The sequence below is a fragment of the Pleurodeles waltl genome, chromosome 1_2 (genome assembly GCF_031143425.1).
Source record: "Pleurodeles waltl isolate 20211129_DDA chromosome 1_2, aPleWal1.hap1.20221129, whole genome shotgun sequence".
In the NCBI taxonomy this organism is placed as follows: Eukaryota; Metazoa; Chordata; class Amphibia; order Caudata; family Salamandridae; genus Pleurodeles; species Pleurodeles waltl.
In genome coordinates, this window is record NC_090437.1 from 507,952,432 (window position 1) to 507,968,157 (window position 15,726).

The window sequence follows — 15,726 nt, forward strand, 5'->3', positions numbered from 1 at the left end:
GTGCAAAGGTGTTACAGCGTTAGGTGTCCCATTCACTTCAATGGAGATTGGTCAAGTTAGAGGCTGCAAGCAGGGACTTGGGCAGTCCGGGAGGGAACCCACAGGCGGTCTCGACCCTTGGTCCATTTGTCCTCAGCCTGGAGGGCTTGTGTGCAGTGGTGCCTTTTGCCTTCAGGTTTGTGTTCGAGTCGCTCTCGGTTGAAGGGCCTGTAAAATAAGAATGCAGATGGCAAACGAAAGTCCATTTTGGCCAGACCCAAGGATGGGCTCGGCTCTTGTGGAACTCAGTACCACTTTGGCACAGTCATCTCCCTTGGACCTGGGCTGTGGGGTGCAGGTGCAGAGAGATTTTGAGGTGTTGGGTGGCAGCTTTTGGGGACTCACTCTTTATCGTTGGTTCTGAAGAAGGTGGGGCAAGCAGGTCAGCTGGGCCACTCTTGATGTGGGTCTCACTGCCCCTGAAGTCTCTCGACGTGCAGGTTAGTTTTCCTTGCACCCAGACTGGACACAACTGGCCTTGACTGCTGCAAGGTATCGGATACCCCAGGTGTTGGTGCTGTGCGGCTCTGGTCGTCCTGGCGTCCTCACATTTGGAGGGAAAACGGATGTGACCTGTAACAGCACAGTGAACTGTTCCTGGGCAGCTGCTGTGTTGGTAGTCCCAGTAAGCGGCAGGACAGTGAATCGGTCCTTGCTTCTCTGGTGCAGGCAGCTGCAGGGGAGAAGCTTCTTTACTCCAGCTAAGAATCTCTGGTGATTGGTGAAGTAATGGCAGCCCTCTGGGTTCCTTGGAATCTAGACAGTGGCACGACAAGCCTGTTTCTTCCAGGAGTGTTGGGGGCGGCTGGCAGGGTTGGCATCATGGCAGTTGTTGCTCGTCTTTTCTTGGGTCAGCACTTTTCTTCGTCCACTCCTTCTCTTTGACTGTCAAAATCTGCTTTGGGGGGGGGGGGGGGGGGGTTCCCCTAAATTTAGGGGCATTAAGGGAGTGAAGGGTAGTAGTCAATGGGCTACTTACCCTAGGGTTCACTGCACCCCCTAGATCATTTCCTTTGGGAAATGGGCATCACCCTGTTACAGAATTCCTAATTCCACGATGCACACGATGGTGGAATTCCTAACTTTGTGTTCACTTCAGGCTGGTCACCCTGGAGGTGTTTCCAGCCTGGCAGTGCAACACGCCTCCTGGAAGGCTAATTTTCCCACCTCTCCTGGTGCCAAATGGCCTTTGAGGCAGAGGGTTGCCTTTCCCAGATCTGGGTGAAGCCAGGGCTTGCATCCCAGAGGCAGCAGGGACTTTGAAGTCCCTGGCTTTGCTATGCAGATTTACGAACCATCCTGTTGGCCTACGTGATAAAACCTCCTGCCACAGCAGGCAGTGTTTCTGACCTCGAAGAGCAGAGGCTCTCACCTCCAAGGGGTCAGAAGCTCGTTCCTGGTGGCAGGCTGAGCAATACCATTTGGCCAATAGACTGGATGTAGTCTGTGTGAATGAAATAATAAATCTAATACTGGCATCAGTACGGTACCAAACACTGCTATTTTTGTGCAGCTATCATGTCTGCTGGATCACTCGTGCTGGCCAGTGTCCAGTACATACTTTAGGGTGTTTACTGTGGCCAGGAGGGAGCTAGTGATAATTTGTGTCAGGTAACGTGAAGAGCTGGGTCGCCATAAGACTTGTTGTCTTGATGAAGCATTGTTCCGTAGTGGTGATATACTGTTTTGATCTGTTACATAACCGTGATTGATGCGTCCACAAGGCGCTCTTTGATTTAAGGAATTAAATATTCTGTCTCAGGGGGCTTAGTGAGTAAGTCTTTTTAAGTATGATTTATATATCATACAGTGTATTTAATGCTTTGTTAAAGTGGTAGGTACATATAGTATTTTATGTATTTTTCTTATATAGCAGACCAGGATTTGTGCAATTAAGCCTGCTTTTACCGTCAGTCGGATATTCAGTATATGACAGGAGAGTTCAACATTCAGACGAAGAGCCGGCTGGTGTTTAAAATTACTTTTTCCTTTCAAACTACACTGGAGGATAAATGTCTCCAGTTGAGCGTTCTTCTCTAATCTGGGAAATGGGTTTGTAATTTTTAAACACACTTTAAGTATTGGATTTTTAACTGGTTACGCAATCCTTTTCTTTCTCGGATTGCTCCTTCTTTTGCTATTTATTTTGTCCTTATGAAGACCTGTGTTTGAAGGTCCCAACTGGCCTGCTGTCTTTTTTTTCTGGTTGAAACATCAACATTTTCCTGTATTTATTTCCTGGATGGGGGAACATTATCAACGGGGAGGCAAGATTGGCTTAAGCGACTACCTCGTGAAAATGGAACTGGATTAGCACATTTCATTGAACATACGGACAGTCTCTGTTGAAAATAGACTTATCAATGGTTTTTCTTTGTCTTTTTCACATGATAACTTCTAGCTGATCACTGTTGTATTTGAAGGAGCAACCATCTATATGCCAATGTTATATAAAACTGATTTTCAATACAAATTGTATGTTTTGCATTTTTTTATGTTTTGTATTTATTCCTTCCATTCAGAGAAATTAGATTTATATATTTGTTTGTGCACTGTTAAAGTTGAATTATGCTAGGATATGTTTATTAAGTTAACTGATCTATTGTGCCTGTTTGGACCATTTGTGTATTTGTATAGGGATAGAATTGGACATCACAGGGGCATTTCTGCTCTTGCAGATATATCCCCACTTATATTATAATGCTCCATGCCTTAGGGCTCTTAAGGTCTGCTGTAGTGTCTTTGGCATGGCAATGCTGTGATTTCACTCAGGTTTGCACCCTGGCACGCAATCTGCGATGGCACACTGTGCAATGTGTATGTGTATGTGTATGTGTTAATGTTGCATAAGATAAGTTACAGCCCTTAGGGACCCTCTTTAGTACCTATGCCCTTGGTACCAGGGGGGTACCATTTACTAGGGCCTTAAAGGAGTGCCAACGTCCTGTGCCAATTAGAAAACAATCTAACCTACTTGGTTTTAAGGAAAGAGCACTGGCATTGAGGTCTGATTAGCAGTCCTCAGTGACCTGTGAATCGAAAATCTGCATCTAGTGTTTCTAAAGGGGATAAAATTGGGGGGTATCTGCCTAGAAGTCCAGTTTCCTACAACATTCTTGATGTGTGCTCCCTTTGACCTACTTCACGTTGGTCTCTGTGGTTACTCACCATCAAAGCAGCTTTCCTTGTGGCTATAACATCTGCCTGACCAGTTAGTGAGCTACAAGCCTGGTCATGTAAGCTTTCCTATTTATCTATTTGCCCTGAGAAAGTGGTGCTTTGCACACAGGCCTCCTTTCTTCTGAAGGTGGTTACGCCCTTTCATGTCAGTCATTCCATCCCCTTATCTTTTTTCTACAAACCACCTCACCCTTCCAAGGATGAGAAGTGTTTCCATCTTCTGTACCCCAGACAAGCATTGTCATTCTACCTTGACCCCACATGGGAATTTCAGGTAGACTATCAACTCCTCGTAGGATTATGTTGGAGCTAAAAAGGGTTGTGCAGCATGGAAAAGGACCACCTCCAAACGGGCCATGCTGTGCATTAAAATGAGCTAACCATTGTCTTAGAAGCAACCCCTCTGAAGATTGCACCTCGTTCCACTAGAGCCAATGGTGTGACCACTGCGTTGGCACTCAGAGTTCCAGTCTTGGATATCGGTCAGGCAGCAGTATGGGCTTCCCTGCACACCTTTACCAAACATTATTGCCTGGCCAGTAAGGTCCGTTGTGACAGGCATTTTGCCCGTTCATTCCTGCAGGACTTCCTCGTCTGAAATTGGCCTGCAGACTTCCCTGTCAGAGATGGTATTTCTTGGGTATCTATTCTAAGGATAAGTATCTGCATGCTAGAAGTCTCAGAGGAACAAACTACCTACCTTTGGTAACGTCTTATCCGGTAGATACTATATCTAGCTGCAGATTCCTTACCAAACCACCCATCCTCCTTTCTCTTTGAATGGATTTTTAGGGACAGGGCTGTATCCCTTTCAGGGCCCTAGATATCTACATCAGTGGTCAGTGTTATTCATGGCGCCATGCTTGCCTTGGTGGCCCCTATATGGGTGCTGAAGACATCACTGCTGGCGTGGACAATGCACTTGGAGCTTAACAACGCCACTTACTGGCACACAGGGGAACTGCTCATGAAAAATCTTCTGGATCCACTCTGAAGCCTGGGACAATTCTATAGTAAGGAATCTGCGGCTAGATAGTCTCTACCAGATAACGTGTTACCAAAGGTAAGTAACTTGTTCTTTAGGTTATAGATCACTCAGTCTGCAGAAATTGTTCAAAAGATGATGCAAATCTCCGAGATGCCAATGTTGGAGATCTACAAGCCACTATTTTCTTTTAGCGTTTTCTGCTCCTGACTTGGATTTCTTTCTTCCTTTTTAGATCTTCTTTCACGTTTGGACTTAGAAAGAAGCATTAATGACTTGAAAAAACAACTGGATAAAGTTATTGAAGAAAAGTCTGATTTGGAAAAAGAAATTGTTGTACTATCAGAGTACAAAATGTTGCCAAACAAAGTTGAGAGACTTAAAAAACAGGTAATTATGGTGTGCCTTATAAAGGGCCAGGGATGTGGAATTCCTATCGCCCGGGACATCTGGTTTGGGGTCAAGGGCAACAAGTTTTTATGTTTACTTTGTCCTTGGGGCAAGTAGGCCCAACCCTCTGCAGCACAAACCTTTTGGCTGCCTGTTTACAGAGAGTGGAACTCTCTGCAGTTGAGGTAATGTGTTTCCAAAAGATAATGCTGTTCGAACTTGTATTTATGGTTCATTATTTGAAATCCTTCATTATTAGGGTGAGTGCTGTAAATAAATGTTTTAAGGTCACACTTCACTACTGATGTTGGTTCCAGTACAAAAAAGAAAAACGTGTATACACGTTTGAAAAGTTTAGGCTATGAGGCTAAGTATAATGCTCCCAGAATGCTCTCTGATTAGATGCAAATGAAGTGTCATTTAGTAAAATGTGTTGGTGCATGCTAGTATTTCCCAAAAATATTTCTAATGGAAAATCAGTGTAACCATTTTCAACACGATTATGGCAAGCATGAAAATAAACAAACACTGACAAAGCCAACTAATCTGACATATTTTTATAAGTCTTTTAGTTTCATCAATGCGTGTCTTGTTTTGACATGGCTTTTGTAACACTTTATTGTTGTGGGAGCTATCAGGCCCTCAACACTGTAACAAACACTGGAAAAAAAAAAAAAAAACGTTTTTGAACTCTAAAAGCACACATTGCCACCAGTGGCATAACAAAGGCCCCGCAGCCGCCCTCCTGGGGGCCCCTTCAGCACAGCACCTGGCCTGAGTGAGTCTGGAGACGGGGCTCCTCCATGTTCTTTGCAAAGGGGCACCCTCCAGTTTCGTTACGTCAATGATTGCCACTGTAGTTCCTGACACTGAACAAAACTACTTTGTGTGCCAATTTCCTCCTTGTGGAAGAGCAGAATACGATCGCTCACAGTAAAGCCAGCCGAAAGAGAGAGAAATAGAAGTTTAATAAAAACAAAATGTTTTGTTAACACCAGACCTAATTAGGGACCAAGACCCACATGTAGGTAGCTTTTTGCATGTCGCAAACAGCGACTTTCGCTGTTTGCGGCGTGCAAAAAGCACATTGCGATGCACAAACCCAGTTTTGCCATTCGGTAACCTGGTTACCGAATCGCAAAACGGGTTTGCGACTCGCAATTAGGAAGGGGTGTTGCCTTCCTAATTGCGACTCGCAGTGCAATGTAGGATTGTTTTGTGACCGCGAACACGGGCGCAAACCAATCGCAGTTTTCACCCATTTCAAATGGGTGCTAACACTTTCGCTAAAGGGAAGGGTTCCCCATGGGACCCCTTCCCCATTGTGAATGTCACTGTAAACATTTTTTCAGAGCAGGCAGTGGTCCTGCGGAACACTGCCTGCTCTGAAAAAATGAAACGAAAATGTTTCATTTTTCGTTTTTGTAATGCATCTCGTTTTCCTTTAAGGAAAACGGACTGCATTACAAAAAAAACAGCTTTATTAAAAAGCAGTCACAGACATGGTGGTCTGCTGTCTCCAGCAGGCCACCATCCCTGTGAGGGCCGCCATTCGCAAGGGGGTCGCAAATTGCGACCCACCTCATGATTATTCATGAGGTGGGCATTTGCGAAGCCCTTGCGAATCACAGATGGTGCCATCCTACATTCGGATTTGCGACTCGCAAATTGCGAGTCTCTCTGACTCGTAATTTGCGGGTCGCAAATCTGAACCTACTGACATGTGGCCCCAAATTCTTAAAGAAAGTCACAAAAGTGCACCCATGGTATATGTCGTACCCCTATAAAATATTTGTGAACTGTATTTTAGCATGGGTAAGTACGATGTGTAGATTTGCTTATGTGAAAATCTATTGAGCATTTGCAAGTTCATTTTCCCTCCAGCCACTTTCTTCCCAACCCTGGAAGAAGTTCTAATTCTGCCATTGTCAGGAGTAAATGTCCAACCTTTCTTATTATGGGAAAATATTAGAGAGAAGCTGGTGAAAATCTTTAAAACATGCAGGTTAGTAGGTTTGCAGACTCAAAGGCATTTCAGCCCTGGAACTATTGCTTACTGCTTCCTCCAGCCCCAGTATGCAGATCTGCAGAAAGGTGGAAAAATAAGGAAATTGCTACAGTAGGGATTGAAACTGCAAGTATTCAAGCCCTACTAAGGTAGTAGCCCTGGCATAATCAGAGAGGCTATTATCAGAGCTCTTACATAATGAGATTGCTGCCATAATTTGTCGCCACACTACATGGCACCAAAGGGACAAGTAGATCTTTTTACAGGACAAGTAGATTTGAGAAGCAACCTGTCCCCTGGACAAGTAGATATTTTAATAAATTCCACACCCCTGAAAGGGCTATTTGGTATAAATACACTTTTTTTTTTTTTTTGGGAAGCCATTAACCTTTGAATGTTATATTACAATCTGCATTTATGGATTCTTTCATTTGAGACATCTAAATCTTAAAAATGGCCCCTCATTCCAAGGGTCATAGATAAGCATATTTTTTCGTTCTCATTAATAACACAACGTACTGAACAAATTTACACCATATTACAAAAAGGGCTCTTTTTAGACCAAGGTCTAGCTATCTTGCCAAGTTTGGTTTAACTCCATTCAGTGTTTAAAGCAGTTAAAGCTGTGTCTAAAGATTGCAAAATCGTTTCGGGTGAAAATGTCCAGTAGAAGGCGTCTGCCGAAACATGTAGTCATCTTTGTTCGGGGATAGTGTTGATTTTATAACAAATTTGTAATAAAACAGATGAATTTTAATGGAAGAGACATTCTCCTTTCCTTAATTTCGATCGCTGGTCAAGAGTGGTGTGGTGCAGCTGGTTGGTGAGCGGGGTCTCACCACTGTGGATATTTTATATATAAACCCAATTAAAAAAACAAAGGTTACAGGGACATTATAGTTAAGTTCTGCTTTTACCTTTCAAGTAACTATAACTCGTGCCCTAAGGTAACTTTATTTCGCCTGTAGGAAAGTAGCACCTTTCTGAAATAGGTACCCTCACTTTTTGCGTGGTGTCAGTATGCTTAGACTAGTATACTGGGATCCTGATAACTAGTACAGCCTTGCAGGATCTGCATGCCAGCCCATGCTTCTGCCGACCCCCAGACATTGCTCAGCCCTACTGCTCCTGAGCTTAACTCAGGCAAGTAAAGGCAGAACAAAGGATTTCCTGTAGAGGAGAGATGTGACCACCTCTCCCTTAGAAAAATATGTCACTGGGCTAGGGTGGGCGTGCCTGTGAGCGCCACTGGACTGCTTTGAAAGGGCACATGTTGCCCTCCTTGCATTAACCAGTTTGCTACAGTGCAGGAGCCCCCAGCTCCCGCTCTAGTGTTAAACCACCCAAAGGAAAGGGATGACCTCCTCCCTGTCCAGAGCACTCCCAGGTGGCCACTTGATTCTGCCATCTTGGAAATCAGATGAGAAGAGGCCCCTGGGAGCATCTGACTGGTTTAGTCTAGCTGGGTGATGTCCCTGCAGAGAGTGTCCAATTCCCTCTCTGGGTTACTTAAGGGCTCCCCTAAGGGTGGTACCCTAGATTCGTCTGCAAAATTTAAAGATCTGTCTGAAAGTCTCATGTGCAAGATATTTCTGCAACCTGGACCCTGGAACCACTGTTGTTCGCTGGGCTTTGAGCAAGACTGTTTCCAAGTTCAACAAGACTATCGCAACCTCCTTGGCTGCGCATCCTCCAGAGACCCAAGGACTTTGCCTGCACCTAGCAAAGGAAGGAGGCATCTCCCTTTGACTGAAGGAGTCACTCTCCTGCATCTGCAGGCACCACAACGACAACTGGCTTGTTGAACCTGCTGTCCCATGGACTCTTCAAAGCTCTACAACACAGGTGGTGGTTATATGGTTCTCCAGAGGTCTAATCTATCTTTCTTCCAGCTGGGAAGTTTGAGGTCCCTCGCTGGAGCTGCTTGATTGGAACCCCTGTGCACCACGTCTGCTTGTTATTTTCCAAGGCTTGTCGGCTCTTCAGTCCAAAGACCTCCCTGACCTACCTGCAAAGGTTGGGTCACCTGGACCTTGCTGGTCCCCATGAATCTTGCAATTGTTATGCAAAGCTTCCCTGCATTTGCCAAGGCTTGTTGGTGGTTCTGCTGACCCCTCTGCAATCTGGGCCGTCTGGACTCAGTCCCCTCTTTCCTTAGGTCTGCTTCTTTAGGAAGCCACGCCTGGGTTCCACCTACCTGGTCCACGGTCGACAAAAGCATCTAAACGACTGAGGTTCTCGTTGACTTCAAGGGTAGGTTCTGACATGACTTCACCCCTATGCACCTGGGCTCCTTGGTGTAGGTAATCTACTGTTATGGGTATCCACGGGATGGGGGCACTATCCAACTTCTTTTAAATTATATTTCCTAACCATAACGTCCCTGTAACCTATGTTTATTTTTTTTTTATAGTGAGTTTCTAGGGTATTTTAACTCAAAGTAATTTTACTTTATGTTAATTCAAGCACCGCCGCTCATGCTGCTCCTGTGCCCAACCCACTATAATCACCCAACCATGCAGGCCTTTGGCCATTTAAGCAGGGTTTGGCCGGCGGTACTGGCCTGCAGCCAGGCCCTGCAGCCAACCACCTATAATCACCCAACCGCACACCACGCACGGCCTCTGGAGTGCGAGGCAAGGGTTGGCTACAGGCTGTGGCGACTGACCAGGCCCTGCGGCCTACCCCACATCACTCATAAAGTGTTCCTTTGTTTGGTGAAGATGTGATCATATTCCTGTGTATCAAGAATGTGTCTACAAATCTGGCAGGAAATGTGCTCAGAGAGTTATTTTGGCTAAGCTGCCCATCTTCCAGGGAAAATGGGGGGTGGGGGGGGGTGGGGGGGACACATGCATACCACTAATGTATATGGGGTGGGGCTAAAACGGCGGGCCTTCTAGGCATTTTACATATTTGTAATTTTTAAAAGGGAGTACAGGATTTCTGGTCGCAGCAGATGACAAGAATCCATTATTCAGTCACTACATGAGATACTGCGCTTGAAAGGATGCAAGCACCTCAATCAAGGTTTGCATATGACTTCTCAAGATAGAAATGCACACAAAAATCACTTGCTTTCCATTGACCATGCAAAACAATTTAAAATGATTAGTATATTACAGAAGTGGAACTTTAACTTATGCGCCTGTTTTGTTTGTATCTGTAAGTGCTTCCAGTTTAAGTTTGATTTTTGTGAAGTAACCATCAGGCCAGAATGAATCATGCCCTGCATATTTATCCAAGAAGAGGCCACCGTTTTGTGCAGAATGTCTACCCAGCTTTAGTACTTTCAGCTGGCTAAGTAGTAAGTGCTATCTCGTTGGTAAAATATATAGTGCATCTCCTACAATATAGCTATAAAGGTCTCAGAGGATATATCTTCAGTACCCTTATATATCTATAAATTTGACAGTGTGATTGTTCCTTGATCGTTTCCCAAAGAAAACTTTTTGAGGTGCAACTGCAGAGAAAACACCAAAGTCCTTAGCACATATATGGTTCCAGGAGGGGGCAGCCCAGCGCCCCTCCTATATAATGCATGGGCTGGTTCCAGGGAGGTGGCGGTTTGGGACTTGGCTGAAGCGGACTCCCAAAATGGCTGCCAACAGTTCCTGGTTGAAGTGTTGGCAGGCAATCAGATCTTTGGGATCCGCAGAACCTCCACGTCCCTAGTTATCTATATCTTTTAACCTTTAAGTCCAAAAACTACTGAATGGATCTACACCAAATAACAAAAAGCACAATCTGCACATGTCCAACGGGGTTCGGGCTGTAGGCGTGTCTGAACACCCTATTGGGAAAAGGAATGGGGAAGACATGTTTTGGGACACCTCCCACTCTCACCCTTTTCCCTGCCCCGCTTGATCTATCACCCCGAAGACAAAAGCAAAACTGTCTTAGTTTTGAAAATTTCATTAAGGTTTGTCAAACGGTGCCAGTTACTGACAAAAGAAAGAATGCTTTTCTTATGGAAACGAGGTTCTAACTACAGGTACCTACTGGTGACTGCCAGATAATAAATAAATGTGTAAATATATTTTTGTGTGTGTATATACGTGTGTGTCTGTGTGTGCGTATGTGTGCATGCATGTGTGTATGTATATCTGTATGTGTATATGTCTGTATATATATTTGTGTATGCATATGTGTATACGTGTGCGTATATACGTGTGCATACACGTGTATACACGTGTGTGTATATATACAAGTGTGTGTATGTGTATATATATATATATATATATATATATATATATATATATATATATATATATATATATATATATATATATATATATATATATAGTATGGGTGTGTATATATGTATGGGTTTGTATATTCATTCTGGAGAAACAAAAAGCTGGAACGAATGCCCGCTTACAGTGAGGCCAAAAGTTCCTTCTGCAGAAGGCGATTGAGAAGGAGCGTGAGCCACAATAAACACTTTGTTTCAATGCTTTTATTAAATCAGGAAAATTTAAGCATTTAGACTCAGAGGGAGGAACTTGCAGAGTCTTGCTGAGCCATGAAATCTCCTGAAGATAGTGTCGACACTTTCACCGATGAAACTGCTGATTTCCTCGTCGACAATTCTCCCGACGACAATATCCTTGTTGGTGGATTTTTCGTCGTTGACTGTTCTTTCCCCTTCAGCAGTTTTCTCGTCAACGGTTCCCTCGTCGACAGTGCTGTCGTCGACGTTACACTCGTTGACGGTACCTTCTTCGCCCTCGTCAGGTGTTTCGTCAGTGCCATCGTTGATGGATGGAACAATGAGGCTTCTGTTGTCACCGACGATGCTTTTATAGATCTTGGCGTTAATGATTGTCGGCGATTAAAGTGGCGACGACGTAACGATCATTGGGGACACTGCTGTAGTAAACATCGACGTTACTGTTGTTGCAGTGACTGTTGACGGAGTCATGGTGATGGCCCTTTTTTGGCAACCTTATGAGGAGAATCTTCCCAGATCCTTCTCCAGTGACAGGGCAGAGACAATTCTTGGGGTTGCCTTTTTTTCCCAACAGGTGTGGTAGGCTCTGAGTGAACCTTTTTTAAGTGGGTCTCTGATCCCGAGGCAGCACTCTCCTGGCCCTTATGTTTCTCCACAGAGAGATTTTGTCTTTTTAGCCATCTTTCTTGGAGGCTCTGTAGGTAGTTTTCCCTCCTCTCCAGCTCTTTTTAAGGAGTGTGAAGTAGATGAGGCTTCACTCTCACCTGAAGAAGGATTCTCCATGGCCTTCTGCTTTTGGAGCCACAACAAAAGTCTATCCACACAGTCTTTGAGGGTTTTGTGACTGAAGGTGCGACAGACCTTAGTCTCTCACCTTGTGTTCTGAATGCAGGCAGTAGATGCATTTCTTGTCTGGATCATCAATATGAAGTCTTTTCTTCCCACAAATGCCACAGTCTTTGAAAAGTCCCTCCTTAGTCTGTTAGGACATTCTGTCCACTGCAAAGCTGGGTTCTCTGAGAGAAAATAATCCTATCGGAAGAATAAACTGAGCAGAGCTCAGCAAGACTCCCTTCACACAACATCCAGTAGAAAATATTAGGGAAACAGCCTCTTTTGGGAGCGTTCTAGAGGGTGTTGACGCCTGATTGGCTGTAGCTCAAGTTTTTTTTTTTTTTTTTTTAATATATATAAAAGGACATGGATAGGCTATAACAGTGCCTAGTTGGGCCATTAGGGCCTACTGTGTTACACTTACTGCTATATGTATTTGAAGTTACCGTGAGGCTCCCATCTCGATGACGGGGATGATTCAAGCATGTGAATCTATGAAAGATACCAATACTGGAGAACCACAGTTACAGGAAACTAATTTTCTTAGTGCCCTTAGTGGAGCACAGCCACTCTTTGTAGGCAAGATCCAGTGATTATTGCCTTGTTGGCAGACCATAACATCAGAATGATAGGTATTGCAGATAGTCTGGAAGGGTTGCACCATGCACTTCATTGCCACCCCGCCACACCTTAACAGCTGGCTGAGGACCAACTATCAGTTTTATGGCAGGAAGTGCAAGCCATTTAGGTGAAAGGGGCTATGGATGGGGGTGTCTGTGACAAAGTAGGTTGTGGTGGTTATTCCTAGTTCTTTCTGATGCCAGAGAAAGACGAAAGGAAAAACAAAATCGGTATGCTCACACTGGCCCGGGTCTTGTCTACATTTGATCCTGAAGACTGATTGGTGGCATTGGCTCTGCAGGACACCTGTTTCCTGTTTCATAACCTTCTTGTGGGCCTATCTGTGCTATCTGCAGTTCATGGTGGGACAGGAGCATGGTTTGGTCTCACCAGCATCCTTCAGGTGTTCATAGAAGTGATGGCAGTGGTAGCAGCATACCTTTGGAGGTTAGTGGTGCCAGCCTTCCCCCTACTTTGACAAGTGTCTATTGAAGGTGGGTTCATCTGAGGCAGTTGTGAACAAACTGCATACTACAGCAAATGCCAATGTCACACTTGACTCCTCAGACTCACCCTTTCATCGGAGCCCTTCAGAACACCATTCAGGTGTATGCCTTTCCCTCAGGAGACGTAGTCCAGGACATTCAGGCTATGATCCCGATCTTTAAGCCTAGGTCTGAGTGAAGTCGACTCTAAGGCTTCTGGAACTAATGACCTCCCGCATGCGAGGTGGCATATGTAGGCTCGGTAGTCTGATTGGGGGTCTAAGTAGGCCCCGCCATCAAGGGGATCTCTGAGACTACTTTCAGATTTTGGAGGAGGCTTCTTTGATCTGCTTCCTTAGGGTGGTCTTCCGCCCAAAATCTTTTGCCTTCACCATCCTAATTTTCTAAATTCATTTTTGCTGCTTTAGGATTGGTGCACTTTCCCACTGCTAACCAGTCCTAAAGTGTTTGTGCTTACTGTCAGGAGATTACCCACTAAATCAAACTTCCACAGGAGCAGATGCCTTTTACCCAACTCCCTCCAACAGATGAGTGCTCAGACTTCACTGATTATCTGAGCCCTGTATCCGCTCGGGGAAAAGGGGAATGGAAATAGAAAGAGACCACCTCCATATCCAGTTCCAGCCTGTTTCCCACTTGAAGATAGGATATTCAGTGTGTGCTTCTGTAACCTGCATCTTTCTTATTGGGATTTCTTTAAAGGAAGGACCTGCAGTCGGTGATAAGAGCATAGATAAGTACATTCCTACTGCGCGTTCAAACTGTTCAGCCATTTACATTCATCCAATTCTATTGTTCTCCTAACCTGGATCTATTGAGAGCCTAGCCTCTCTAAGAGAACAATATTAACTTAATATCTTCTTTTTTCCAGGAGTCAGAGGTATCCAATGTTCTCTGGAGAGCAGTTCGGAAGTTCACAGATATGCAATGTACTAATGTCTTTTACAGGAAACAAACTCCTTCTAAAGGTTGTTTTCTCAATCAGTCTGTAGTAATTAGTCTGAGCACTGAGGTTTGTCTCTAAGACTGGCAAATCTGCAAGGTGAAGAGATTTTGAATATATATGTACCAATATATATTGGCAAGTCTGGAAATCCTGTAAAAGGATTCCTTACTGCAGAAGCTTGAAGTTCTGTTGCGTCAAAACGAATTCTCCTCAGAAAGCCGATAGCCAGTTGTTGGAAGGAGGAAGTAATTCATCTTCTCCAGAAAGGAAAAAGTAGCTGGTGTGAACAAAGCCACAAGATAAAAAACTAATTACTCAAAGCTGGAAGAATTCTCTATAAAACAAAGTGCCTCAGGAACACTGCTCATTCTCCTTAGGATGACTGTTTAAGTGCACAGCGCCAAGAGAGAAACAGCTGGAGGGAAGCTTCAGCATGATACTAAGTTACAAAGACAAAGATTTTGGCCACCATCTTGAGTGGCAGTTAAAACTGAAGAAGCTAGTTCTAAGAACAGCCTCAAGAGCCAACGGGAATGAGGATGCCACTGCAACAAACATGGGTACAATGAAAGGGTAATCGTTTTTGCTGAGGGAAGAACTTACCAACACTGGCAATAGTTTTTCTGACAGTACCCCCCCCCCTCCAAAGAACTCCCTTCCACAGAAAGTTTGTTGGGGAAAGTGTCGTGAAATTGATTTATCAACCCTGGAGCATGCACATTTTGGAAAGCTTCCCAGGTCCTTTCTTCTGGGCCAAAACCTTTCCAATCAAGGAGGTAATATAATGTTCTTTTTTAAACTTACTTCATATCCTAAATGTGAATCTACTTGGATAGGATCTGGAAGGGTGGTTGTCCTAACATTGGGAGGGATTCTTTTAACTAGTGAGACATGGAATACTGGATGAACCTTAATATGAGGGGGCAAGGCCAGTTTGACTGTTACTGATTTACAGTTTTCTTTATTTTAAAGGGTCCTACATATCCAGGCTGGAATTTTTTGTTTCCTCTTAAATGTAAATGATGAGTGGATAGCCAGACCTTCTCACCCTCGCAATAACCAGGATTGCCTCTCTTTTTGTCAGCAGGCTTCTTGTAAGAGACCTTTGCCTTGGTCAAATGTTCTCTAGTGGATTGGTGGGTCTTTAGAATTTTCTCACTGAACTCATTCGCAACTTGGACTGAGTCTCCCGACCTTCCTAAGATAATGCTTGGGTCCCTACCAGAGTTCAAATAGAAAGAAGAATAACCTGTGGAGGCATGAATAGCATTGTTGTACGCAAATTCTGCTGTCCAAATTAAATCTGGACAATCATTATCTTAGCAGTACCTACGCTTATATCTTCTGGACCATCTCCTGGTTAACTCTGTCTATCCATCCGTTTCCTGATGATAACTAGTAGAATAACGTGAGTCTATTCCAAGTTTTTTCATAAAGGCCCTCCAGAATAGGGAAACAAATTGGGGACCTCGATTTGAGATTACAACCACTGGAATGCTATGAGCTCTCATTATGTGCTGTGACAACTGTGCGGCTCTAGGAACCTTCAGAGGGATGAAATGACTCATTTTAGAAAAGGTGTCCACAAAAACTAGGATTTTGTCAAAACCCTGACTTGAAGGTATATATAGAATCAAATCCATAGTAATGGTGTGCCAGGGATATGGTGCAATGGGAAGAGGCTGAAGCTCACCTGCAGGAGCTAGTCGTGTTGTCTTTCCTCGAATGCATTTATCACAGGTTTGAACGTAATGTCTTATTTGA

General features: G+C 44.2%; 1 protein-coding gene across 5 annotated transcripts in view; it reads left to right on the forward strand.

Annotated features, from left to right (window-relative positions):
• Positions 1-15,726, forward strand: part of CENPE (centromere protein E) — a 1,295,748-nt gene that overhangs the window by 304,102 nt on the left and 975,920 nt on the right. For all 5 annotated transcript variants that reach the window (XM_069241483.1, XM_069241500.1, XM_069241509.1 and 2 more), the window contains one exon: positions 4,440-4,594. In XM_069241483.1, coding sequence (XP_069097584.1) covers positions 4,440-4,594 — 155 coding nt within the window. The remainder of the gene's footprint in view (positions 1-4,439; positions 4,595-15,726) is intronic.